General features: G+C 51.4%; 1 protein-coding gene across 4 annotated transcripts in view; it reads left to right on the top strand.

The window, feature by feature from the left end:
- SRRM4 (serine/arginine repetitive matrix 4) overlaps positions 1-26,648 on the top strand; it is a 53,781-nt gene that overhangs the window by 21,132 nt on the left and 6,001 nt on the right. For 3 of the 4 annotated variants that reach the window (XM_064168683.1, XM_064168680.1, XM_064168684.1), the window contains exons 3-9: positions 4,875-4,958; positions 7,826-7,897; positions 9,966-9,992; positions 10,664-10,714; positions 13,523-13,621; positions 14,986-15,148; positions 25,168-25,505. In XM_064168683.1, coding sequence (XP_064024753.1) covers positions 4,875-4,958; positions 7,826-7,897; positions 9,966-9,992; positions 10,664-10,714; positions 13,523-13,621; positions 14,986-15,148; positions 25,168-25,505 — 834 coding nt within the window. The remainder of the gene's footprint in view (positions 1-4,874; positions 4,959-7,825; positions 7,898-9,965; positions 9,993-10,663; positions 10,715-13,522; positions 13,622-14,985; positions 15,149-25,167; positions 25,506-26,648) is intronic. The other variant, XM_064168682.1, reaches the window with a different exon arrangement.

Here is a 26,648-nt window from a genome sequence, read left to right as displayed (position 1 = left end):
AGGTCACGCAGGCAGGAGCCAGGGACCGTGCACACCGCAGGTCACGCAGGCAGGAGCCAGGGACCGTGCACGCCGCAGGTCACGCAGGCAGGAGCCAGGGACCGTGCACGCCACAGGTCACGCAGGCAGGGACCGTGCACACCGCAGGTCACGCAGGCAGGAGCCAGGGACCGTGCACACCGCAGGTCACGCAGGCAGGAGCCAGGGACCGTGCACACCGCAGGTCACGCAGGCAGGAGCCAGGGACCGTGCACACCGCAGGTCACGCAGGCAGGAGCCAGGGACCGTGCACACCGCAGGTCACGCAGGCAGGGACCGTGCACACCACAGGTCACGCAGGCAGGAGGCAGGGACCGTGCACACCGCAGGTCACGCAGGCAGGGGCCGTGCTCACCACAGGTCACGCAGGCAGGGACCGTGCTCACCACAGGTCACGCAGGCAGGAGCCAGGGACTAAGTGCCTCATGCAGCCTCCCCTTAAGCGCCTCCAGGGACGGTGACCCCACCACCTCTCCAGGCAGCCCATACCAATGCCAATTATTCTTGCTGGGAAGAACTTCTTCCTAACATCCAGCCTGAACCTGCCCTGGCACAGCTTGAGGCTGTGTCCTCTTCTTCTGTCCCTGGGTGCCTGGGAGAAGAGCCCAACCCCACCTGGCTACAACCTGCTTTCAGGTATTTGTAGAGAGCAGTGAGGTCTGCCCTGAGCCTCCTCTTCTCCAGGCTCCTTCTCACGCCGGTAGGAGGCAGGTCTGTGTACAGGGTAGCCCCGGGGCAGGGGGATGGCTGAGGAGGGGTCTGTAACTGCTCACCCAGGAGATCAGTGAGAGCTAGGGGTGGCATAAATGACCCTGTGAGCGTACAGCAAAGGTTTGTGATTGTGTGAACCCCCGAAGCATGCTCACAGGGAGACAGCTGCAAACCACATCTTGCTCTGACAGCCTCCTTGCAAGCAGCCCTGACTGGAAGATGATCTGCCAGCAACCCTGTGTTCTACCAGGTCTGCAAGGTATCCCTGCCTGGGCAATTCCCCTCTCCCCACACCTATATCAGACCAGCAGCATTGGCTTCATTAGGAGGCAGCTTTGTTACCAGTTTGTTGTTGACCCCTGACACCTTGAGAGAGGGAAAAAGGAATCAAACGTGGTAGATGTGGGATGAAGCAACCAGAATCTCTGAGCAATTCCTGCTAAACTGTCTCTGGGATTAAAGCCTCCCCAGTTGCTTAAAGATGGTAGGAAGGAAGAGCAAGAAAGCACATTTTCATATCTTCAGATTTCAGGCCAACCAGAACAATAATCTAAATCGTATTTTTAATTAGGCTTTGATTATAATCACAGAGAAACAATTAAAATTGGATCAGTGCAGGGAGCAAGCTTCCACATCAAAGACAAAAGGCTTTATCTGGCGAGAGGGAGAAGGGCTCTACAGATACTGCCTGCGGCTGCACGGCACCATCAGAGTTTCCTCCCTGCTCTTCCTTGGCCTTGGCAGTGCCTGGCCATGGCCCTGGGCAAGGGAAGGCTGAGATGCAGCCAGTCCTGGTTTCTAGGGAGCTCAAATCTGTGCTAGGGAAAAGCACGTAGGCACTGGGGTTGGGCGTGCTGGGCAGTGAGGGGCTGAGATCAGTGGTTCAGCAGAGATCCTTAGGGTGGTTTTGTGGAGATGTCTGGGCTGATCAGCAACAAGCCAGCTCAGAAAACACATTTATTCTGTCTTACTGCAGCAGGAAAGACCTACCCTGTGTGTCCTGTCCCTCAGCAGCACTTCTGCAAGCAGAGAGTAAGGAGTTCTTGGGTGCTTCTCAGGCTACAGTATGGTCTCACCTTAGATTTCCTGCCTCAGAAGCGTGCAACACTCACTCCCAGGTCACAGCAGAAGGACTGGCAAACAGTCTGATTTTGCAGAGCAATTGTGGGGGGGTGGATAATAATGCATTAAAAGCACCAAGCAATTGGCTTTTGTTTTGTTTAATTTTTTTTTGGCTGATGCTATTTTGGTAGCAATTCAAGCCCCAGATGAGCAAGTGTCAGGGTGCAGCAGAGCCAAAGTGCTTCCCCCCGGAGTGATGTGTGCTCTGTGGTAGTCATTTTATTAACAACAACGTTTGTCCTCTCTGCAGAAAGGTGACTGTCACACACTCTCTGCTCGTGGCTGCTCCCACTGGCAGAGCCAGCACTGGGGAAACAAAGGCACAAGCCCAGCACCCTTCTTTTCCAACAGGGTTTTCACAGAGGCTTTGGGCTGTTAGCAGTGTGTGATGGTTTGGGTGTTCCCCCCCAGGCCCCTTGGAAAATCACCTAGACTAGACTCAGCAGCTCTGGAAATTGACTGAAGCTTTATACTTACAGCTTAGCACAAGATACAAACAGGTATTTACAATAGATACAGTTATAGACAGAAATATAGGAGTTAAAAAGTACAGCAGCCCTCCCAGAAACCTGAGAGGCTCTCAACCACCCTTCCACCTTCCTCCCACCCCTCCACCTTACCCCAGACTTTGCCTTATTCTTAAGGTAGCTTGGAGGGTTGGCCAGGGGAGTTAGGAAGGAGATGGATTAGTCACACAGATGGCAGGTTAGGTTAGAGAGAGAGGTTCAGCCCAAAGCCCAGAGAGAGAACAACTCTGTTATCTTTGGGTTTGTCCTTATCCATCTCAGCAAGCCTATGAGTGCAGCAGACACCACCATTGTTTCCTTTTCACAGCCTGTAATCTATTTCTTCTCACCAAAACATTCTAGCTAGGCTCAAACTAACACACTGTGCCCTTTGCAAACCTTGGTCCCAGGTTTGATGGTTTGGGTGTTACCCCCCACCACCACTTTGGAGATCACCCAGACTAGACTCAGCTGGCTCTGGCAATTTGAATGAAGCTTATATTTACAGCTCAGCTCAATATAGAATCATAGAGTCAACCAGGTTGGAAGAGACCTCCAAGATCATCCAGTCCAACCTATCTCCCAGCCCTAGCCAGTCAACCAGACCATATACAAGCAGATAGTTACAGTATATACAGAAATACACAAGATAAAAGGTAATACAGACACACAGCAGCCCTCCCAGGAGGGGCTCCCAACCACCCTTCCACCTTCTCCCACCCCTCTCAACCTTACCCCAGTCCCAAGGAAGAATGAAGGAAGCAAAGTGGATTAATCAGAGAGGCTAGAGAGGGAGATGCAGCTCAGAGCTCCCAAGAAGCAGCAGTGCCTTACCTATGTATCCCCATGCAGAGATACAGGCTGGGGTCAGAGTGGCTGAGAGCAGCCAGACAGAGAGGGATCTGGGGGTACTGATTGATACCTGCCTGGACATGAGCCAGCAGTGTGCCCAGGTGGCCAAGAGAGCCAGTGGCATCCTGGCCTGCATCAGGAATGGTGTGGTCAGCAGGAGCAGGGAGGTCATTCTGCCTCTGTACTCTGCACTGGTTAGACCACACCTTGAGTACTGTGTTCAGTTCTGGGCCCCCCAGTTTAGAAGGGACATTGAGATGCTTGAGCGTGTCCAGAGAAGGGCAACGAGGCTGGGGAGAGGCCTTGAGCACAGCCCTACGAGGAGAGGCTGAGGGAGCTGGGATTGGTTAGCCTGGAGAAGAGGAGGCTCAGGGGTGACCTTATTGCTGTCTACAACTACCTGAGGGGTGGTTGTGGCCAGGAGGAGGTTGCTCTCTTCTCTCAGGTGGCCAGCACCAGAACAAGAGGACACAGCCTCAGGCTGTGCCAGGGGAGATTTAGGCTGGAGGTGAGGAGAAAGTTCTTCACTGAGAGAGTCATTGGACACTGGAATGGGCTGCCCGGGGAGGTGGTGGAGTCGCCGTCCCTGGAGCTGTTCAAGGCAGGATTGGACGTGGCACTTGGTGCCATGGTCTGGCCTTGAGCTCTGTGGTAAAGGGTTGGACTTGATGATCTGTGAGGTCTCTTCCAACCCTGATGATACTGTGAATACTGTGAATGTTTGGATTCTTATTCTTATACCTCTCAGCAAGCCTACGAGTGAAGTAGACACCACCACTGTTTCACAGCCCGTAATCTAGTTCTTCTCACCAAAACATCCTAGCTAGCTTCAAACTAGCACACCAGGTCTGTTTGGGGATCGACCTGGCGATCCACAGGCTGCCACCAGCTGCCCTCCCCCCTGCCTCTGTTTACAACAGCTCGCTTTGGCTAACGAGCAGCCGCCGAGTGCGTGTCACACTTTCACTCCAGCGCTCTGAATTCGTTGAAGCACTGTGTTTGCTTCTCAGTGAAACATAATGTCAGCTGGCAGCATATGCTTAACAAAAAAAAGAAATTCATTTGCTGCAGATTTGCCTGTTTGGTTTTAGTTTTCCTCCTCCCCCAAGGCTTAACAACTGTGTCAGAGATGCATATCTCATTAAATTATCAGAGCACCTCAATAAATAGATACATTTCTAATCGATTGCTACTTAACAGATGTCAGATCCTTTATTCTAGCCGGATACATCTGTTTGGCAATAATTATTGTATGCAAATTAAGTGCCAATTAATTATTTAAAGCATATTTGCAAAGAGCAACCAAAAAAAAACCCCCAACAACTCCAAGCCTATAAATCCATTACGGAGTCGTTAACCTCAGCAAACATATTTTAAGTGATCAGTGGTGTGCAGGAGCTGTCTCATTATGTCTCCATTAAACGTGTGGAGGTGGAACTTCATTTAAGCCATGACCAAAGCATTCGTTAGAGGCTAATTAGGCAGTCACTCGTGCCCCAGGTCCACCATGAAGAGCGATCCTTGCTCCCGAGCTGGGGGTTGGAGGCAGCAGCCCCACGTGAGATGATTCAGGTTTTATTTTGAGTATTTTGAATTGTTAGTGGGGATTGTTTTCCCCCTTCTCCTCCTCTTCCTCCTCCTCAGCCCTTCGTGTGATGGGCAGCGTGCGCTGCTGCCAGCCCGCGGGAAGAAGAAGAAGAAGAAGTCTGGCCGCAAGAAGCGAAGGAGGTGAGGGTGGCCGTGGTGGTGGGACAGGGTGGGCAGCCCTTGGCTGGGAGGGAGGGAAGGAAGTGGAAATGGGGACAGGTAGCTCTTGGCTGGGAGAGAAGGAAGTGGAAATGGGGACAGGTAGCTCTTGGCTGGGAGAGAAGGAAGTGGAAATGGGGACAGGTAGCTCTTGGCTGGGAGAGAAGGAAGTGGAAATGGGGACAGGTAGCTCTTGGCTGGGAGAGAAGGAAATGGAAATGGGGACAGGTAGCTCTTGGCTGGGAGGGAAGGAAGTGGAAATGGGGACAGGTAGCTCTTGGCTGGGAGGGAAGGAAGTGGAAATGGGGACAGGTAGCTCTTGGCTGGGAGAGAAGGAAGTGGAAATGGGGACAGGTAGCTCTTGGCTGGGAGAGAAGGAAGTGGAAATGGGGACAGGTAGCTCTTGGCTGGGAGAGAAGGAAGTGGAAATGGGGACAGGTAGCTCTTGGCTGGGAGAGAAGGAAGTGGAAATGGGGACAGGTAGCTCTTGGCTGGGAGGGAAGGAAGTGGAAATGGGGACAGGTAGCTCTTGGCTGGGAGAGAAGGAAGGAAGTGGAAATGGTGACAGGTAGCTCTTGGCTGGGAGGGAAGGAAGGAAGTGGAAATGGGGACAGGTAGCTCTTGGCTGGGAGGGAAGGAAGGAAGTGGAAATGGTGACAGATAGCTCTTGGCTGGGAGGGAAGGAAGGAAGTGGAAATGGGGACAGGTAGCTCTTGGCTGGGAGAGAAAGAACTGGAAATGGAGACACGTAGCTCTTGGCTGGGAGAGAAGGAAGGATGCTGGTGGAAGTGGGGACAGGTAGCTCTTGTCTGAGAGAGAAGGAAATGGAAATGGAGACAGGTAGCTCTTTGCTGGGAGAGAAGGAAATGGAAGTGGGGACAGGTAGCTCTTGGCTGGGAGGGAAGGAAGTGGAAATGGAGACAGGTAGCTCTTGGCTGGGAGGGAAGAAAGTGGAAATGGGGACAGGTAGCTCTTGGCTGGGAGGGAAGGAAGTGGAAATGGGGACAGGTAGCTCTTGGCTGGGAGAGAAGGAAGTGGAAATGGGGACAGGTAGCTCTTGGCTGGGAGGGAAGGAAGTGGAAATGGGGACAGGTAGCTCTTGGCTGGGAGAGAAGGAAGTGGAAATGGGGACAGGTAGCTCTTGGCTGGGAGAGAAGGAAGTGGAAATGGGGACAGGTAGCTCTTGGCTGGGAGGGAAGGAAGTGGAAATGGGGACAGGTAGCTCTTGGCTGGGAGAGAAGGAAGGAAGTGGAAATGGTGACAGGTAGCTCTTGGCTGGGAGGGAAGGAAGGAAGTGGAAATGGGGACAGGTAGCTCTTGGCTGGGAGGGAAGGAAGGAAGTGGAAATGGTGACAGATAGCTCTTGGCTGGGAGGGAAGGAAGGAAGTGGAAATGGGGACAGGTAGCTCTTGGCTGGGAGAGAAAGAACTGGAAATGGAGACACGTAGCTCTTGGCTGGGAGAGAAGGAAGGATGCTGGTGGAAGTGGGGACAGGTAGCTCTTGGCTGGGAGAGAAGGAAGTGGAAATGGGGACAGGTAGCTCTTGGCTGGGAGAGAAGGAAGTGGAAATGGGGACAGGTAGCTCTTGGCTGGGAGAGAAGGAAGTGGAAATGGGGACAGGTAGCTCTTGGCTGGGAGAGAAGGAAGGAAGTGGAAATGGGGACAGGTAGCTCTTGGCTGGGAGGGAAGGAAGTGGAAATGGGGACAGGTAGCTCTTGGCTGGGAGAGAAGGAAGGAAGTGGAAATGGTGACAGGTAGCTCTTGGCTGGGAGGGAAGGAAGGAAGTGGAAATGGGGACAGGTAGCTCTTGGCTGGGAGGGAAGGAAGGAAGTGGAAATGGTGACAGATAGCTCTTGGCTGGGAGGGAAGGAAGGAAGTGGAAATGGGGACAGGTAGCTCTTGGCTGGGAGGGAAGGAAGGAAGTGGAAATGGGGACAGGTAGCTCTTGGCTGGGAGAGAAAGAACTGGAAATGGAGACACGTAGCTCTTGGCTGGGAGAGAAGGAAGGATGCTGGTGGAAGTGGGGACAGGTAGCTCTTGTCTGAGAGAGAAGGAAATGGAAATGGAGACAGGTAGCTCTTTGCTGGGAGAGAAGGAAATGGAAGTGGGGACAGGTAGCTCTTGGCTGGGAGGGAAGGAAATGGAAATGGAGACAGGTAGCTCTTGGTTGGGAGGGAAGGAAGTGGAAATGGGGACAGGTAGCTCTTGGCTGGGAGGGAAGGAAGTGGAAATGGGGACAGGTAGCTCTTGGCTGGGAGGGAAGGAAGTGGAAATGGAGACAGGTAGCTCTTGGCTGGGAGGGAAGGAAATGGAAATGGAGACAGGTAGCTCTTGGCTGGGAGAGAAAGAAGTGGAAATGGAGACAGGTAGCTTTTGGCTGGGAGGGAAGGAAGGAAGTGGAAATGGGGACAGGTAGCTCTTGGCTGGGAGGGAAGGAAAGAAGTGGAAATGGGGACAGGTAGCTCTTGGCCAGGAGGGAAGGAAGGAAGTGGAAATGGGGACAGGTAGCTCTTGTCTGAGAGAGAAGAAAGGATGTTGGTGAAATGGGAACAGGTAGCTCTTGGCTGGGAGAGAAGGAAGTTGGTGTAAAATGGAGGCTGGGTAAAATGGCCATAGGGAGGTGTGAGGGCTTGGGCAGGCCCAGGGAGGTGCCACCATTTTCTGGCTCTTCCCTTCAGAGCAGCAGAAGCCAGGTCAGGGCTCACCCTGCAGCCTGTCCTGGGGGTCCATGTGAGACCTTGGCCCCTCTGCTCCCTAGGGGCATGCTGCTGGTGGCTGGGTAAGAGTTTGGATGTCCAGGGAAGGCTGTGGGCAGCCCTGCAGCCCCTAATGCTCCTCTGCCTCCTCAGGTCTCCCTCCTACAGCCCCTCACCTGTGAAGAAGAAGAAGAAGAAAAGCTCCAAGAAGCGAAAAAGAAACAGGTACAAATTTTTTTGCCTTGAAAATAAAATTCCCTGCATGCAGTGGCTGTTGGCAGGCATTGGACAAGGGGTGGAAGACATTACTGGTTGAGCCCAGCAGTAGGAGGCAGAGAGAGGTTGCCAAGCTCCTGGCTTTTTGCAATGGCCCCCGAGAGGGCAGGGGCCAAATAGAAGGTGAAAGCCAGACAGCTGAGGAGGGACAGTGCCAGCAACTGTCCCTGGAGGTGCTCAAGCAAAGCCTGGATGAGGCACTTAGTGCCATGGTCTGGTTGATTGGACAGGGCTGGGTGATAGGTTGGACTGGATGATTTTGGGGGTCTCTTCCAACCTGGTTGATTCTATGATCTCACTGGGCAAGGAGGGCACAACCAGGATGTGTACCCAGTGCAAACATAAATCTGAGCTGTTGGGTTGTAGGGGAGGAAAAGAAAACCAAGCAAGCCAAACCAGCACCATGTCTGCAAAGCCTCCTCCCGTTGTCCTTGCTGTCACATAGTGCCCATCCTTGGGGATAACAATGGGACCAGAGCCTGGGGCTTGCACTGGTCTCTTTCCCTTCTCCCCCATCCTGCAGAAAGTGTCAGTGCTGGGATCAGGAAAAGGCTCAGAACAGTTTCCCTCATCTGCATCTCAGTCTTCTATGCCAGTCCTGGGTGACTGCCTCCATGTTCTCCTTCTGAAGCCTGTTTTTAATTTAAAGAGCATGATTAAACTTTAAAATTGCAAATATTTCACTGTTTTCTTTCAATCATTAAACCAATATTTGAAGAGAACAGTGGATGCCATCTCCCTTGGAAAGCTCATGTATTTATAATACATTGAACCAAAGAGAGATGCTATCAAAAATGGATAACAGTGTGAAAAGCTAAGCTCCAATCTTGGGGAAAAAAAGGAAGGAGGAAGAGTGACAAGGATATAGAAAATCCTTCAAAGTATTTTCTTTCCAAGGAGGGATTCTTAGCCTACTCTATGGATGCCAACTCCTGACAGAAGCCCTGGGTTAGATGCTGCTTTAGAATCATAGAATCAACCAGGTTGGAAGAGACCTCCAAGATCATCCAGTCCAATCTATCACCCAGCTCTGTCCAATCAACCAGACCATGGCACTAAGTGCCCCAGCCAGGCTTTTCTTGAACAAGTCCAGGGTTGGTGACTCCACCACCTCCCTGGGCAGCCCATTCCAATGCCAATCACTCTCTCTGCCAACAACTTCCTCCTAACATCCAGCCTAGACCTCCCCTGGCACAGCTTGAGACTGTGTCCCCTTCTTCTGTTGCTGGTTGCCTGGCAGAAGAGACCAACCCCTACCTGCATTGGTGCCCCTGCAAGCCCAGGATAAGCTGTAGCTGGTCCCAGAAGGCAGCAGGACAAAGCATTAAGTGTCAATGAGCAATGGAGGTCACTTCCAAATGCTTGCTAACACTTCAGCTCCAGCTGCCAGCTGACCTGGCCACAGGCAATCTCATAGTCCCTAGGCAGAACTCAGACCTCTAGGCCAGGTTCTTCTGCAGGATGGTGTGCTCCAAGCTGAGGGGAGACACAGCAGACTGTGCAGTGTACTTGGGCTCCATGCCTCCAGGGTTTTCTACAAGGGCCACCAGCACAGTGTGTCCCCCCAGGGATGCCCCAGGAGGTGAGGCAGAGGCAGGACACTGGTCTGGGTGTGAGGCTGCTCTGGAATTGTACAGAAAAGGGTTTTCTGTTGGCTGCTGCTTGGTCCTTCATACAGAAACCCCTCAGACTGAGGGCAGTGCAAGACTCTGGAGGCAGTAGCAGAGAAAAGGGACCCATTGAGGACAGGGGATGCAGCTGATCTCTGCAGACTTGCCATCCTGAGGATCATGTTCTCAGCTATTTGTAGAGTGTGCTAGTCACTTCTACCACACCAGCAGTTCTCAGCTACGCTCTTGCCAGCTGGCTGAAGGAGAGCTGAGGCTGTTCTGCCCATCTGCTACATGAGATCTTCTGACAATGCTCAGTCTGACACTGGGCCTGAGCAGCTTGTCTCTGATTCAAATGTCCAGTTTTGTGACCCTCTGTATCCAACCTCCATGTTTGTGTCTTGCAGGTTATCCTCAAAGAAGAGAAGACACAGGTAAGAGCTGGGCAAGTGTGGGTGGTCTCTTAGAAATGTGATTTTAGTGGTCTCTTCAGGACCTCATAAGGTTGATGTTCACTGGATTGGGGCAGAAGGTGGTTTTCTTTTGTGTCTCCCATTCCCTGTGGGTCTGGGGCTGCTTTCTCCTTATTCAGCCTTACACATTCCTCAGGCCCCACAGGAATCAGGACTCCAGAGCACATAACTGGAGAAGAACTTGGTATAACCTAGCCAAGGGCAGCCTCCTCCCTGTTGCATGCATCCTGCAGCTTGAGTCTTCATTTCCCTTATGGTTTCATTTGCAAACAGCATGGCAGCCCCCAGCAGTGCCCACCTTTGCAGCACTCGGACCCAGTAGCTTTGCAGGTGTGTACTGGAAGAACTCTCCAGCTCCAGTACCTGTGTGGACAGCATCAAGAAGCACTGACTCTCTCTGTGGGGAAAATGCAAAGCCACTGGGATGGCTGATCCCCTTGAGGATCCTTTTTGGCCAAGCCCATGAGCTAGCTCTGTCAGCAGGCATCCAGACCCCCTCTGCTGAAGGGATCATTAATCCCTTCAATTGTCACTGCACGCTCTGGAGCAATCTAGCTGGAGCATTGATGTGTGATTGTGCAGCTTTGTGTCACAACAGAAATCTCTGAATTAATTAGCCATTTCTTATTTAGCTCTTCAAGCCCCAAAAGTAAGAGAAAGGAAGAAAGAAAACACAAAAAACAGTAAGTAGCAATTTGTGGAGTTCCCTGCCCTGTCTGCACAGAGCTGTGGGGTTAGGAAGTGGTTGATGCAATGGGTCCCCTGGAGCTAACACCAGCCCTAAGCAGTTCTCAGGGTGATTTTGCAGCTAAACCCAGCAATTCTGGGTTTTACTGGAGTGGGAAAGGGTTTGCAGGTGTTGGAGATCTTTTTTTTTCTGCCTCTGTTTTGTGCCACCTCATCCTTGTATCTCACAAGGATGTGCAGTGTCTTGTTCATCCAGTCCTGATAAGAGACTCCAGCTGTTCTGGTGAGGGCAGCTCAAACTTGCAGAGCACAGTGCCCCACATCCTCCACTGCCCAGAGGGCAGACTGGCACATTTACTGAGAAGGACCTTAGCTCCTCCTGGCTTGCTGCTTTTGCAGGTTATGGTAGGGGCTACTCCTGACATCCAGTACAGCCAAAAAGCTGAATGGGAGTGGAAGACAGCAAGGACATCTTCTTTGGACTCTTAGCAGAGCACAGTCCTTGTCTTGTGGAGCAGACAGTCCAGGGGTATGGTATGAAATGTGGTTCCTCAGGCCTGGAAGGAAGGCTTAGAAACCTTCTCTGGCTTTCCCTTCTTTGTCTTCTTCTGGGAATTGCATCTTGTGGCTTCTCACCTGCATTTAGAGCAAGAAAGCAGTTGAGGAGATGAACCCTGGATCCCAAACCCCTGTTTGGCTTTGCTGGGATTTAGAATAGCCTGCTACAGACAGAAACTGAACTGGCTGGGGGAGATATGATATTACTAGGACTTGCCCTTTAATCCCTTATCCCTGAGGCAGAAAAGAGACAGAAGAACCACAGGCCCTGACAGTGCCAGTGCCATTCCAGTATGGGCTGGGACTGAAGAGACTGGGAATCCACCAGGTGCAGAGCATGTTGTGCTGCCTGCACAGCCCATCTCCTTTTCTCTGTAATTTCTGCCTGTTCAGTAGCACAGACACCTTTTTTTCATCTCAAATGGGCTTCTGTGCACCTAGAAATCCCAGTGGTAAGACAGAGGCTTCCCAGGTTATCAGCAGAAGCAGATGTCTGCCACCCCAGCATAGCATTGGCCAGCACGCAGTAGCCTAAGAGTGGTTAAACTGAAGATCAGATGCCCTGTGCTGGTATGAACTGACCTAGAGCTGTTAGAACTGCTCCTTGGGGATAAGCTGGCCTTAAGCTTCATCTTTCAGCTCTACAGATCAGAGCTGAGCCCCTCCCGGGTTCTGCAAACTTCTTACAGCCCCCAGACGTGGATCAGCTGGATCCCAGGAGCCAGCTCGGATCAGGGGTTTTGTGTAATCACACTGCTCTGGATTATTTTGTGGGGAGCAGTTGGTTATCTAAATCACACAGGACCACTTCTTCCTCCTGCAGAAAGGGAAAGCTCTTAACCTGGAGGGATTGATGCTGGGGATGAAGAGCAAGTGTGGGGCTTTTCACACAAATCCACCACAGGAGGGGGAGATGTTTGGTGTTGCTGACTTCACCTGCATGGAAATAAGGAGGGAGGATCCAAAAATATGGAGTTTTGAAAATACATAAGCATAGGGTGTGAAAAGCACCAGTGAAAACAGCCAGGCAGAGTTGAAGCAGTTACCCCAGGGGCTGCCCTTTTGTCTTAAGGAGCTGCTGGTCCCCAGCGACTGATTTGCTGAGTTGTTGTAGCAGCAAATCGTTAAGTGCTGCCCAAGCAGGTCCTGTCAGAGCTATCAGGGACTGGCCATGAAACCAGACTGTTCTCATCAGCCACCCCATTGTTAGCTTTGCCTGCTGGCACAGTGATGCCAGCCTGAGCAGATGGTCACACTACCAGATCTAAAATAATTGCTGTGGTGAGCAACGATGAGAGGAAATGGGCACAGAAGGTGACAGGTAGCCTGCTACACATTGCACTGCTATCTGCATGCAGGACTTCAGCTGTTGGCATGGGCAAGAGCAGCCCTTCAGTGGCAGGGCCAGACATCAGCAACAGCCTGAATGGAGCAAGGGGAAGTGCAGCTGGGCACTGAACCCAGGTCCCTGCACATGCTTTGCGGGTAACTGTCCTGTGGCCCTATCAGAGGGAGCAGAAGTGACTGGACACCAATAAGAAGCCAGGTAAAATGGTTCTGCCCCTCAAGCAGCACCTGTGAGTGGAGCAGGCTGCAGTTTGGGAAGCTGTACCGAGTGTTTATATAGCAGTCATAAGAGCTGTCCATAGGACTAGCTCAGCCCTCCTACCTCAAGAGAGTGGGGAAGGCTGAGTGTGCTGTGTTATTTGGAGCTCATCTGCCCTTTGACAAGGAGTCTGCACTACAGAGAGGGTTGGGGCATGAAGTCAGGGCTTTGTGGAGCTTTGGAATGGGTTGCCCAGGAAGTCACTGCTCCCCAGTGAGGCTCAGTGATGGGAAGGTGCCAGGCTGTTTCCTGGCTCAGAGTAGGCTGAAGGATGAAGGACAAGCAGATGAGCAGGCAAGCACATGGAGCTCTTTAAAGTCTTGAAAGCAGAAAGGACTGGTGCTGTCCACTCTGCTCCTGCATGCTAGCCCATAGATATTCCCCCAGCAGGCTACAGGGGCAGCCTCAGAGCTGGTGGTTCAAACACTGCCAGGGACATGGAGAGGATGTCTCGCCCTAATGTCAGTGTGGCTATGAACAGTCGGAGCCTTTGGTGGTCCTGCCACATTTCATACACCGATCCATTGGGTTTAAAATCCAGATCTCCTTGCTGGCTTGTACGTTATTGAGTTCAGCCTCCAGCTCTTGCACCTCCCCCATTTGCTAGTCTAAGGCTGGTTTTCCTCTCTGCTTCTTCAAGCTCTCGTGGGCGCGCCCGGAAAGCTCATCGCCATCGGCACCGCCACTGCCACTCTCGCTCCGAGAGCTCCGACTCCCGCTCCCCCAGCTGCCGAAGCAGGTAACACCACAGCTTCCTCACCCGAGTGTCCTGCCATGCTTAGAATCACAGAGTGGTTTAGCTTGGAAGGGACCTCAAAGATCAGCCAGTTCCAACCCCCTGCCACCATAGGCGGGGACACCTCCCACTAGAATAGGTTGCTCAAGAACTCATCCAACCTGGCCTTGAACGCCTCCAGGGAGGTTGTGGAGCACAGAATCACCCAATGTGATCTTTGATCACATTGGGTGATTCTGTGCTCCACAACCTCCCTGGGCAACCTGTGGCAGTGTCTCACCACCCTCACTCCAAAGAATCCTTTCCTAACATCCAGTTTGAATCTCCCCTCTGTCACTTTAAACCCATTCCTCCTCCTCCTGTCATTACAAGACCTTGTCAATAGTCCCTCCCCAGCCTTCCTGTAGGCCCCTTTCAGATCCTGGAAGGCTGCTACAAGGTCTCCTCGAAGCCACTTCCCAGTGGGATCCAGAATTGCAATAGACTGTGACCCACAAACTCTGTGCAGAGCCATATCCCACTCCAAGAGCAGCTCTATCACATACTGGGAGGTTGAGCTTCTTGTGGTCTCAGCCATGGAAGTGTTTTGCCTCAAGCAGTGGCTGCAGCTCTTCAGTCCAGCAGTCACTTCTAATCCCCATTGCTGATGATCAGCCCATGACAGCTGATTCCAGTCTAGTCTCTCTTCCCCAGCCCAAGGGCTCTGTACTGCTGATGTCCCAGGAAACCCTTAAACATGGTCTTAGCAATGGAAATGTGTTTGCCCATGGCAATCTATAGCCACTGTCTCTGACCTGATTAAGTTCTCTGTCCTGTGGATGACAGATGCATCCTTGGGCCAGCTAAATGGATGCTGGTGCTAGACCCAGCATCGCTGCTAAAACCAAGTCACACAGTTTATACCCACCGTGGGTTCATGTCTCAGCTTTTCTGAAAGCACTTGAACAAACCACCCCCCACTCTCCCACTTCACTCCTCCTAACTACTGGGAATTTGCCTCGGAGAAGCTGGCAATCAGCACGGGGAGGGATGCAAGCAGTAACTGGAGGAATGTTCGTGCAAAGCAGAGCCTGTCTTTCGGAGGTGTTTTACCACGGGGCCATTCAAAGCTGTGCAAAAGTGTGGCTTGCCTTGAGCCCCCATCAAATCACGATCTGGGGCTGCAATCTGAGGCTGGAGCCCAAAGCCTGGGTGCAGAATGTTTTTCTTAAAAGCAGAAAGTCAACCCCCAGCCCCATTCTCCCCATCGTGACTGCACAGAGACCTTCTCCCACACGCACAGAGATGCCCAGGGGTTGTGTGCAGCTGGTAAAGGACACTGCTGCCATACTGAGGACTAACAGTCTGGCTGTTCATGTCTCCTGGAGGCACAGAGCCAGGTCTCGGGAGGAAGGGCGTAAAACGCGGCGAAGACGCTCCCGTCACCGCCCGAAGATCGCGGCCAAGCGAAGTTCCTCCGCAGAGGTTCAGGCCAGCCAAAAAGCCAGCCAAAGCCTCCCACTCTACAGCTTCCTGTCTCCTAAGGAAGTAGTAAGTATTGCTCTGCTCCCTCACTTCAACTAGCCATGGGAATCGGCTATGAAATTTTTATCACTCAATTACAGCGATGTTAGACAAAGTTGGTTAAAGCTGCATTACTTATTCATGGTGCTGTACTCCCATGTATCTAAAGTCCTTCCTTCCTTCAGCACTTTCACACCAAGGGTGGGGCTGGAGAGGGGAAGAATTTGCAAAGGCTCTAGCCTATGAATAATGAATTGAGGACATTTAACAAAAAGTGGCTTCCAGCAATGGTATTTTAGAGGGAAGTGTTTGTTATGCAGTCTTTGCTCAGCTGGATGTGAACTTAATTCACTGGTCTTCGTGTCCAAAAGTTGAGTCCTTCAGGGGAAGAAAGGGAAGCAAACATATAGAAAAGAAACATCTACATTTAATGAGTTGGTGACTATTGGCAGAGGATCTTTTCTGACTATGGGGATCCTTCTAGGATCACTGCTGCTCTGGACTGACAAGCCCAGGAGCCAGAGTTGGAACCTGGGAGCAGCTCTCAGTGATGCTAATGGGAACTGCATGTGCAGCCAAGGGTAAAATCAGGCGCGGTGCCTTGGGATGTTTTTCCATACACACGGAAAGAGATGGTCTAATATGTGCCTTAGAATTGAGAGAGCAAGAGATGGAGATAAACATTGGACGCAGATAGATTGGAAGTTTTACTCTTCCGTGGCAAGTTTCCCCTTTGTTCGTGGTAGCTGCAAAGCAGAGATGTGATGCTCTTTGGTGGTGGTGCTGGCATCTGACAGGCAGTCTGGAGGGAGAAGTTGCTGCACCGAGCTGAAGGCAGTGAGGCAGTGCAGAATCTGGTACTTGTGTGAGTGTGGATGCGTAATGTTAGAGGTGTCCTGAGTGCAAAGTCCTCCACGTGGTATACAACGGGGAACTGATGTTCTCCTCCAGGCCCAGTCATCGGCTGGTAATAGCTCAGCCGCCCGCAGCAGGTAGCTGAGATACGAGGCAGATAGCGGCGGGAGGAAGAGAGGCTTGCCCCGCTCGGAGCGCAGCGCGGTGAGGCGTGGGTACAGCCAGGCACAAGCTGCCTCTCAGCGCCACAGATATGCATATTTGCTCTCGCTACGTGCAGCTGCTGAGCGTGTGCTGCACATGAGTCATTGCTTGCAAAGCCATGTAAGGCAGTGCGCAGAGCAGAACCTGCGCGCCCCGCCTGGATCACAGGATATTAGGGGTTGGAAGGGACCCAAGGAGATCATCGAGTCCAACCCAACTTGGAGGGGGGGTGGGAGTGAGCACATGCCTAGAAAGAATAACAAGATAGGAAGCTTTTGCTGCCAGGAGCCTGGGGTGTTGCACTCTGTTCCCCTGAAAAGTGGGAATGAGTTAAGAGCTCCTCCCAGGGAAACAGCCAGCCAAAGACTGCATCATGTCACCAGGCTTTGTTCCTTTCTCTTTTTTTACCTCTTTCCTTCATTTTTTTTTTTTCCTGATTGGTTTGTTTTGTCGTGGGGGAGGTTTTGTTGTTGTTCAAAGCACACATGTCACCAAAACGTTTTCAACTCTAAGCCTAGTTTTGAATTGGTACTAAGTTTCCTCTCTCTGAAGCCAGGCACCCTGAGTCCTGCGAGGCTGACTGCCAGCTGCTCTGTTCCCTGAGCAAGTGTAAACTCTCATTTAAAACTGTAAAAGCTTTAAAATGAGCTAAACTCGAGCATGCTGCACCCCCCCTCCCTTCCCCTTGCCACTTGCCTCTCTTGGGGTGAATGAGCACACAAGCTGCAGGGCAGGAAAAAGCAGAGCTTTGTAGTTACAGATGCAGGGGGTGGCTGCAAAGTAGAAGTCATCAGGCCCCTGCTGCACTCTTTCTAGGAGGAGTTAATAACACAGGCAAATATTTCAATGGCTAAAAGGCATCAGTGACTTTACTGTGCAACCCACTAGTGTCTTTTTGTTGCCCCAAAGAAATAACTTCCCTTGGGACACCGTTCAAGAGCACATTTAAGCACTTGTTTAAATTGAAGCCCCTGGTTAAGAGCTGCCCCTGAAGTTTTTACTCTGAATAAGGTCATTAAATATCATGTCCTCAAAGCTGGCAGGGGAAACGTGGAATGGGAACTCAAGGCTCATCTATTAATGACTGTGCACAACTCTTTGATGCATCTCCTTCTTGTGAGCTAAATGCTTGCTCTATAAATAAGCTTAGTTCTGTCAGACTCTACTTTGAGAGCAGCCAGGATGTGTTCTGAAATGAAAGTATGCTCCTGCAGGAAATGTTGATCACATAGCAAAAGTTAAATGACTGGGAAAGAGGATTTTTTTGGTGGGAAATTGCAAAGCTGGGATTTGAAAACACCACCACGTTTTGGTCCACCGTGGGGCTTGGTGTGTCTCACTCCCTGCTCTTCCCTCTGGCCCAGGCTCCCAAGCCAAACCATCCTTACCTGGGTGTCCTGTCTGCAAAGCAGAGGGATTGTCCCAAGGTGCAGGAGAGACCCAGTGAGGCAATACAGGTACTTCTCTGAGGTCATGCTGTAGCACTACCAGATCAAAGAATTTACTTTTTAAGCCAATGTTGGAGGGCTAAAGCATGCAAAGTATTGCCCTGCCCATCAAAATATTGCCCTGCCATGTATCTACCTTGCTGCTTCTTTCCCCTTTGCCTTTATGCTTAGGTTGATGCATGCACACATGCAGAACACCCCCCCCACACCCCCCCCCCCAAATTCTCTGCTGCTTTTCTCCTCAGCAGGGAATTTCCAAGCTTCTCCCTCTTGTTCTCTCTTTAACCCTGTGCAGCTGCAGCAGCTACCTACTGAGAACAGGAACGGTGGGGCTGTGCCTCAGCATGCAGAGAAACTCTGGGGAGCACACAGCATCCTCTTCTGAGCAGAGCACCCCACGGCTGCTGCAGACGCTTTAGTCCACACCAGCACAGATTATTACTTGCCACTCTGCTTCCAATTGAGCAGTGCAATATAAACACCTGCAGGGGCTGAACCTAATTGCCTTGGCTGCACCTGATGGAGCTAACTGCACACTGCACAGGCTTTCCTTGCCAGCTCCTTTACCTCCACTGGAGCTTGTTTACGATGTCACAAATTAACACAGGCTGGAGCTAGGCTTTCAGTGTGGTGTGGTTGTTCCAGATGCTGCTGCTTTGTCTTTGTGCCCGTGTGTCTGGAGTGGGGAAATGCAGCGTAGGGGCTGGGGCAGTGCCGGCAGGAGGGCTCGGGGAAGCTTACAGCAGAACTGCACACTGGCTTGCTGTTGTTTCCTAGCCTGGGTTTAGGTTTACCTAGGAGAAGCTGTTCTTTTAGCTGTTGGGCAGCATGTTTCTGGCAACAGAGAGAGTCTCTGAAGAGCAGAAAGGCAAAGCCTTCCAGAAATATGGAAGTTGTTCTTTTTGTGTTTTTCTTTTCTCCCCTCACAACCAGGGGGCTGAGGTTGCCCCCAGTTATTGCTTGATAAATTCTCAGCTTAGCACTGGCACCACAGGGAGGTCAGCAGCCTCAGCTGAAGGTGGGATGTTTGCAGCTGTGGAGGGGCTGTGCTCTACACCAGGCACCCAAGAAGGTGGGGGAAGGCAAAACCTTGCTCCAAAGTAGTGCTGGCCTGGCCCAAGACATGGTGGGGCAGCTTGGCTTGGGTCACACAACACAGGCTGAACCCTAACAGGCTGCAAAGATCTTTGCAAAGGAATGAAGGTTTTGCCTCTTTTTTTAACCATGGCTTACCCCCAGCAGAGGATCTGTGAGCCAGGCTGCTCAGCAGTCTTGCCACCCAGCCCCAGATAACCCAAGCTCTGACACTGTAGGGACAGTCATGCCATGGCCTCTCTATGTTCCTAGCTTAGCCCTTGTGGTAGAGAAATCCTCACCCTGAACTCTCCATCTAGCTAAAAAAATGTTATTTTCCACTTGATATTCCTTGAGCAGGGATTCCTAACTGTGCAAAAAGGGCTTATGGTGTGTTCCCACAGCACTGCTGGGCTTTGCACTCCCTTAGGAAGAGGCTGGCTTTCAGCTGGGGTAAACTGTCAGCAGAGGTGAGCCCATCTCCCCCAGGCAAAGGCCTCCCCCCAGCTCCTCCTGCTCTGACAGATGGAGGTATCCTAGACCAGGCACACAGCCTGGTTCCCCCAGACAGCCACTCTCAGCAGGTGCTGCTTCCCATGCCCACAGCTCCTCAGCAGATGTCTGCCGTGGCCCCTCCAAGAGCAAGGCTGACATGAGGTCACTGACACAAGCTTTTAATTCCTTTCACCATTACAAAGCACAGAAAAAGAGAGAAAGGGAGACATTATGCACCTCTGAAAAGGAAATTAACTCCACTTTGAAGTAAGTGGCAAAACAAGAGACAAAAGACTCGGGGAAGAACTCCTCCAGCTAGAAATGAGGCTGTGCCACTGCTGCTCATTGTTGGGTCTGAGTTCTCTTTTGGCTGAGAAGATGTGTAGTCATCTCTTGCCTTGGGGGCTCTTTGCAGCACAGCAAATGGACTTGTTCGGTTTAATTGGAAGAGTAGTGATTGTGTTTGGGTAACCTATCAGACTGCACTGCCTTTTGGTCGAGGATGGCACTCAAAATTAGTCTGAAGTATGAGTGAAGGCCTCATTTCTACTCCCCCCCCCCCTTCATCTTGATTAAATAATGACTTGAAACAGAAGAATCCAATAAATATATATCTTGGGTTCCCTCGAAGGCAGCAGTAGGTCCCCTGCTGAAAGCTGGAGGAAGCAAAGTGCATTGAGATTACTTAATTACTTATTAGAGGGGGGGGTGAAAATCCAAATGTTCTCCTAGAGAAGATTGGATTCCTGGAAGAGCAGAGTCTTTTAAGACATCTGAGAAAAGTAAGAAGCCATTAGAATTGAGCTCTGTGGTAAAGGGTTGGACTTGATGATCTGTGAGGTCTCTTCCAACCCTGATGATACTGTGATACTGTGATTCAATTGAGCTCCACACAGTGCTTTCAGATGTGACACTTTGCATCTCGTGTGGCTGCCAGGCCTTTCAGAAGCAGCAGAATGAGACCAGAAGCAAAGCTAAGGTCAGCAGATAGGAAATTTGTCTGAGCAGACAGGCAAGTCGAGCATCTGGGGCTTGTCCTGGCTCTTGCCACAGCGCAGACATCTCCAGAGCCTACAGGAAGCTTCTGGTTGCAGCCTGCTGCCCCGGGGTGGTGGGGCTAGGAAGCTGCTGTGTGCCTGCCATGGCACTTGCCTTTCCCAGCCTGATTCTCTAGCCCTCACAAGGACTATGGGCTCCATATTTCACGGGTGCTCACATGTTGCCCCTTCCCAGAGAGCTGCTACCAGAGATGCTGAACTGCAGAGGAGCCTGTTGATCCCCCACTCATGACAGGTTTTGGGATGTGCTGGCAGCAGCTGCTACTTTGAAAGCAGAGCTCAGTGAAGGCAAGCAAAAGCAGGTGTCCCAGGTCCCAGCCTTAAGAACTGCTAAGAAACTGCCCCATTTCTTGCCAGTAATAAGGGCTCTTTCCTTTGGGTGGGAGCAAGGGTGGCATGCTGGAGTCAGTGGCCCTCAGAGCAGTCCCAAGCCCACGTCAGGCTTTTCCTACCTCTGTTGCAAGGGGTTGCTGTAATGCCTGTGGATGAGAAGTGGTCAAAAGCTGGTTGCCTCTTGGCTAGGGTCAGACCTAGTGCAAACCATAACCCATCCATTTAAAATCACCTGTGCCCTTTTTGAAAGCACAGCTTAGCTCTCCTGGGGCCCTGGATGTGCCATGAGAGTTTCAGACAGAGATGGTGAGAGCTCTGGGTGCATAACTGCACTCTTCTTGATGTTCCCACTTCTACTGGAGGATTGGTAGAGAAATACTAGAGCTGAGAAGTAGCAAAGAAGAGTACCAGATGCTGAAATGAGGACTTGCAATGTGTCTCCACCCATTCCTAGTTTGGAACATTTGGGAGATGTCTTTTCTCTGTGCAGATCTGTGTTGAAGGAGCAAGTGAAGAAGGATCACTTAATTTCCCATAAGTGCTGCTGGGGCTCCCAGTGCCTCCTACTTAGGACTGAGCATGGCTTAGAAGTTAGTACAGGGTGGGGATGGGGCAGTGCCCAGCTCCAGGATGGATTTAACTGGGTTTAAATAGTTCTTGTCCCTCTGTCCACTGTCTCAGCAGGAGTCATGCCTCTTTCTCCAGAACACAGGAAGTACTTGGAGATGCTGCAGCTCCAGGTGCTTTCAGAGCATGAGGATATTGTGGGCAGTCATCGCTGCAAGGACTGTGTGCTGGGAGCTGTGTCGTGTGCTAGCAGCTCCAGCCTGCTTTCAGCTGCTGCTGGTTCAGCACATGCATCTGAGTCAGCCAGCCCTGTCCCAGTTAGCACCTCTTGAACTAGGTTGTGAGCAAACCCCCCCCCACACACACACACCTCCACAGATCAGATGCTACTGGTAGGAGGGTGGGTGTGAAAGCACCATGTGATGGGATGAAGGAGCTCCATGGAAACAGCGCCACAGGCTGGTAGCCCCTCTGTGGCTGAGAAAGAGCCCAGTCTCTGCTGTGTGACAGCTGCCTCAGGTCTCCTCTGCTCCCCCAGATCCTCCCCACACTGCAGTATGGTTTACTTGGCTCACAATAACCCAGACTTGAGAGGACCCAGGTCCCCAGTGTGGAGAGCATGGCATAGAGGGAGGGCATCGTGTGCCCCAGAGCATGGTGTGAGGACATGTGCAGGTGTTTGCAGGAGCATGGCTTGCTGGGGGCATGCTGCAGGACTGTCCCAAGTTGGGAGAACCAAACCTACATAGCCCACATTCTAAAGGCCTTAGGCTGAACCTTACGGGTGGGAATGTGAAGAGCAGAGCCCTGGAGTGAAAGAGGAGAAGGCCACAGGAGAGTGCAGGTGTGGTGGGTCCATCTTTGGCCCTAATTCCCACCCCATGTCAAGGGCAGGCATTGGCACTAGTAGCCTTGCTCCCAGTGCTGGTACGTTCTTGGACTGGCACAGGCAAATGCCAGTGGAGTTTAAACTGACCCATAAAATACCCCAGTGATGTAAATCCCCTCGATGGTGCTGAAGGCCCCAGACAGCAGCCCTGTCCAGCACAGCCTGTGTGGGTTTGGGGTCTTCGCTGACCCTGCTGAGTTCAGCAGCCCACAAGAGCCCAGCGCAGGGCACAGCTGAACCGCCACATAGAGGCTGGCAGGAGCAAGTCTGCCAGTCCCTTCCCCAGAGGTTTCCAGTTCAGCACCTGGAGGATATTTTTCCTCCTCTGCTCTTTTCTTTCTTTCTCACTTCTTCCTCACTCGAGTTCCCTTTGTCATGTCCACGAAACCCCAGGGGGCTCGGTGCAAGCTGTGACTTTTCAGCACAAGCCATCAGCCTGCAGGAAGGGGCTGGGCGAGCCTCGCTGCGAGCAGAAGGAAGCACAAACCGCATAAGAAAGGGAGCCCAGGAGCAGGCAAAAAGCATTTGCGTAGAGGAGGCGAGCGAGCAGGTGGCAGTGTGGATGGAAGAGAGGGGTGATGTTTTTTTCATGTCATTTGAGACTCTGATGATGGACTTACGTTGCCCGCTCTTCCTTTTTTCTTACACCTTACCTACTAAAGGAGGAGTTCTTGATGGGTAAGTGGATGCTATCCGCAAGACACCAGGGAATTTCTCAGAGGTCACTCGAGTGCATTAGCTTTATCTTCTCCAGGGGGAAAAAAGCACACAAAGAAGTGTCTGTATACCTTTTATTTCCAGAGGGAATTTTCTTTCCCCCCCCCCCCCCTGCTTTCCCCTCCTTTTTTTCACCCCCTTCTTTTTTTTCCACCCCCTTTTTTTTCCCCCACCCCCGTTTTTTTCCACCCTTTCCCCCCCCTTCTTTTTTTCCCACCCTCTTTTTTTCCCCCTTCTTCTTTTTCCCCCTCCTTCTTTTTTCCCCCTCCTTTTTTCCCCACCCTTCTTTTTTTTCCACTCCCTTCTTTTTTTCCACCCTCTTCTTTCCCCCTCTTCATTTTTCCACCCCTTTTTTTATCCCATTTTTTCTCCTTCTTTTTTCCACACCCTTTTTCCCCCTTCTTTCCCCCCCTGTTTTCACCCCCTTTTTTCCCCTTCTTTTTTTTCACCCTCTTATTTTTTCACCCCCCTTTTCCCCCTTCTCTTTTTTCCACCCTCTTCTTTTTTCCCCTTCTCTTTTTCCCCCTTCTCTTTTCCCCCCCTTCTCTTCCCCCCCTTCTCTTTTCCCCCCTTCTCTTTTCCCCCCTTCTCTTTTTCCCCCTTCTCTTTTTCCCCCTTCTCTTTTCCCCCCCTTCTCTTCCCCCCCCTTCTCTTTTCCCCCCTTCTCTTTTTCCCCCTTCTCTTTTTCCCCCCTTCTCTTTTCCCCCCCTTCTCTTTTCCCCCCCCTTCTCTTTTCCCCCCCTTCTCTTCCCCCCCCTTCTCTTTTCCCCCCTTCTCTTTTCCCCCTTCTCTTTTTCCCCCCTTCTCTTTTTCCCCCCTTCTCTTTTTCCCCCTTCTCTTTTTCCCCCCTTCTCTTTCCCCCCCCTTCTGTTTTCCCCCCCTACCCTTTCACCCCCCCCTCTTCTTTCCCCCCCCCTTCTCTTTTCCCCCCCCCTCCTTTTTCCCCCCCCTTCTCTTTTCCCCCCCTTCTCTTTTCCCCCCCTTCTCTTTTCCCCCCCCTTCTCTTTGCCCCCCCTTCTCTTTTCCCCCCCCTTCTCTTTTCCCCCCCCCATCTCTTTTCCCCCCCCTTCCCTTTTCCCCCCCCTCCTCTTTCCCCCCCCTTCTCTTTCCCCCCCTTCTCTTTTCCCCCCCTTCTCTTTTCCCCCCCTTCTCTTTTCCCCCCCTTCTCTTTTCCCCCCCTTCTCTTTTCCCCCCCTTCTCTTTTCCCCCCCTTCTCTTTTCCCCCCCGTTCTCTTTTCCCCCCTTCCCCCCCTTCTCTTTTCCCCCCCGTCTCTGTTCCCCCCCTGCTCTTTTCCCCCCCTTCTCTTTTCCCCCCCTTCTCTTTTCCCCCCCTTCTCTTTTCCCCCCCTTCTCTTTTCCCCCCCTTCTCTTTTCCCCCCCTTCTCTTTTCCCCCCCTTCTCTGTTCCACACCTTGTCTTTTCCGCGCCTGCTCTTTTCCCCCCCTGCTGTTTTCCCCAGCCTTATCTTTTCACCCCCTTCTCTTTTCCCCCCCTTCTCTTTTCCCCCCCTTCTCTTTTCCCCCCCTTCTCTTTTCCCCCCCTTCTCTTTTTTCCCCTTCTTTTTTTCCCCACCCCCTTCTTTTTTTCACCCCCTTTGTTTTTCTCCACCCCCCTTTTTTCACCCCCTTTTTTCTTTCATTTCAAAGCAATAAGCCAACTTTGCTTTGCCAGTTTTTACTTTGTACAGGAGCCCTTCCTTTAATTTAATTCAGCTTCATTTCGTTTGTTGTTGGTGGTTTTTTTTCTGTTTGCTTATTTTAATGCTGTTCCTTCAGCCTCTGTATTAAGGAAGCTTAAAAAAAATCACTCATTTGAGATTTCATTTTTTTGCTTTTCTTTCCAAGGTTTATATAGATTTTTTTTTTATGTCCTTTTCTTCCCCCTCCCCTTTATTGTTTCCCCTCCCTCCTTGCAGTTAAATAAGGGCTCTGTCCTCTGTTCTACCTTTTTTACTTCTTATGATTTATTTCTCTGGTTAGTTCTTTTGACTCTTTGGTTGCCCATTTGCTTTGTTGAGCTTTTGTTGAACATGAATTGCATGCTGGTACTCTTTGCATGATGTCTGAACCTTCCTGTTACCATAGCAGGGGGGAAAGAAGTTTCTTTTTACTGTGGATTTCTTTCAGGGATATGTGCTTTTGGGTTTGTTTGGTTTTATTTTCCTCCTCTTCTTTTCTTTTCCTTTTTTTTTCTTCCTTTCTTTCTTTCTTCCTTTCTTTCTTTCCTTTCCTTTTGTTACAGTGCATTATGATGATAACATTTCTGGGTTTATTTACAAAAAAAAACACAACCAAAAAGCCAAATTAACAAAAAAAAAAAAAATCAAAGTAAAACCAAACCCCACCCCACCCCTCAAAAAATAAAGAAACCAATTCAAACGATGCCAAATGGCTTTTTTGCTTTCAGATCTCTCAGTCAGGGTCTTCTGCTGACCTCTTTACCAAAACAGACAGCTCGCCTGGCAACCTAGCCAGCCAGAATGGAGAGTATCATGAATATGACTCAGGAAACGATACTTCCTCCCCTCCCTCCACTCAAACGAGCTCATCCAGGTCAAAGGACAGCCAGGAGAAAAGAAGTCTAGTCCATGGTGGTTTTGGCCATGCCTTCTCGTCCGGGAAGCCCAAACTGGCCAACAGCGATAACAGCTCTGATTCAGGAAATTCCTTCACCAGTTGCTTTTCCCAGACCAAGGGAAGAGCTTTGGAAAATCTGTCTCCAGATGCCCAGGGACAAGACCAAAGGTCAGTGATTACCAGTAGCTGCTGCTGGCAGCCAAATACCTGGTACGTTGTTGCTCTGTATCTCCTACCCGCTGGCCAGCTGCAGTGGTGAGCTGGCAGGGAGGCTTTGTGGTCTGGAGGCAGTTAGATATAAATCAGACCCACAGTCTTGCCAGTCTGGAGTCCAGAACCCAGCAATGACCAATAGTGTAGCCTAAGGAGGAAGATGAAAACCCCTGGGCACTGCCTGTGCCAGCTCCTCTGGCATGAATGTGGCTATCGCAGGGTCTGGCCCTAGGTCTGGCTGCGTCCTGAGCACATCCCTGCTCAGCTGGACATGGCCATGCTGGAGAAAACAGTCACTGGCCCTTCTGGGCAAAACATGCCCCCCATCAAGGGGATTGCTGTGCTGACTCCAGCCCCACCTTGCTTACTGTGGGGAAGGGAAACTGGGTTAACTTTCACTAAACCCACCAGAGGCTATTCCTTCACCTGTCCAACCAGCCAAATCCAGCCTGCTCCTTCCCAGCTGGTGCAGAACTGGTCCTGAGTGACAAGATAGCATCTCCTGCAGGTGGGGCAGCACAGGCAGGGGCAAGTATCTTGCTGGCTGCAGGGTAATACAGCAGCATCTCTCTGTGCTGGGGCTATGAGGCGTCAGTTCTGGGGCCGGGAGTCAAACCATGGGTCATCATCAGGAGAAGGGAGCAGATACTAGCCTCCATCACCACCTCCCATTCCTGGGGTTCTGCCAGGTGATGTTGGGGATGAAGGCAGTGAAGCTCAGTAGCTGGTACCTAAGGCTATGTTCAGACAGTGGTGCTCAGGAGCTCTTCCAGCTCAGGCCCTCAGATCTTGGAAGCTGCAAGTAAGAGTCAGGATGTGTTCTTTGGGTGGGAGCACTGAATGAATGAGGAGAGAGAGACAGGGGAACAGTTGTTAGGAAGAACAAGCCCTTGGATATCAGTCAGAGGGTAAAATTTTAGGGCTATCTATACTTTTTGCACTGTGACTCCAGTGGGAGAACTCTGCCTTCACATGGGTGGAGCTGGGATTGCAGCTGGGCCTGGCTGCTGGGTTCTCACTCCAGTTCATACCCAGGGCACTTCTGGAAGTGGAGGAGATTGTGCAGCCTTATCCAAAGGCAATGGGATGTGCCCACTC

Source organism: Pogoniulus pusillus, chromosome 30 (assembly GCF_015220805.1).
Source record: "Pogoniulus pusillus isolate bPogPus1 chromosome 30, bPogPus1.pri, whole genome shotgun sequence".
Lineage (NCBI taxonomy): Eukaryota > Metazoa > Chordata > Aves > Piciformes > Lybiidae > Pogoniulus > Pogoniulus pusillus.
The sequence above is the reverse complement of the archived record's forward strand: the minus strand, read 5'-3'. Positions and strand labels throughout refer to the sequence as shown.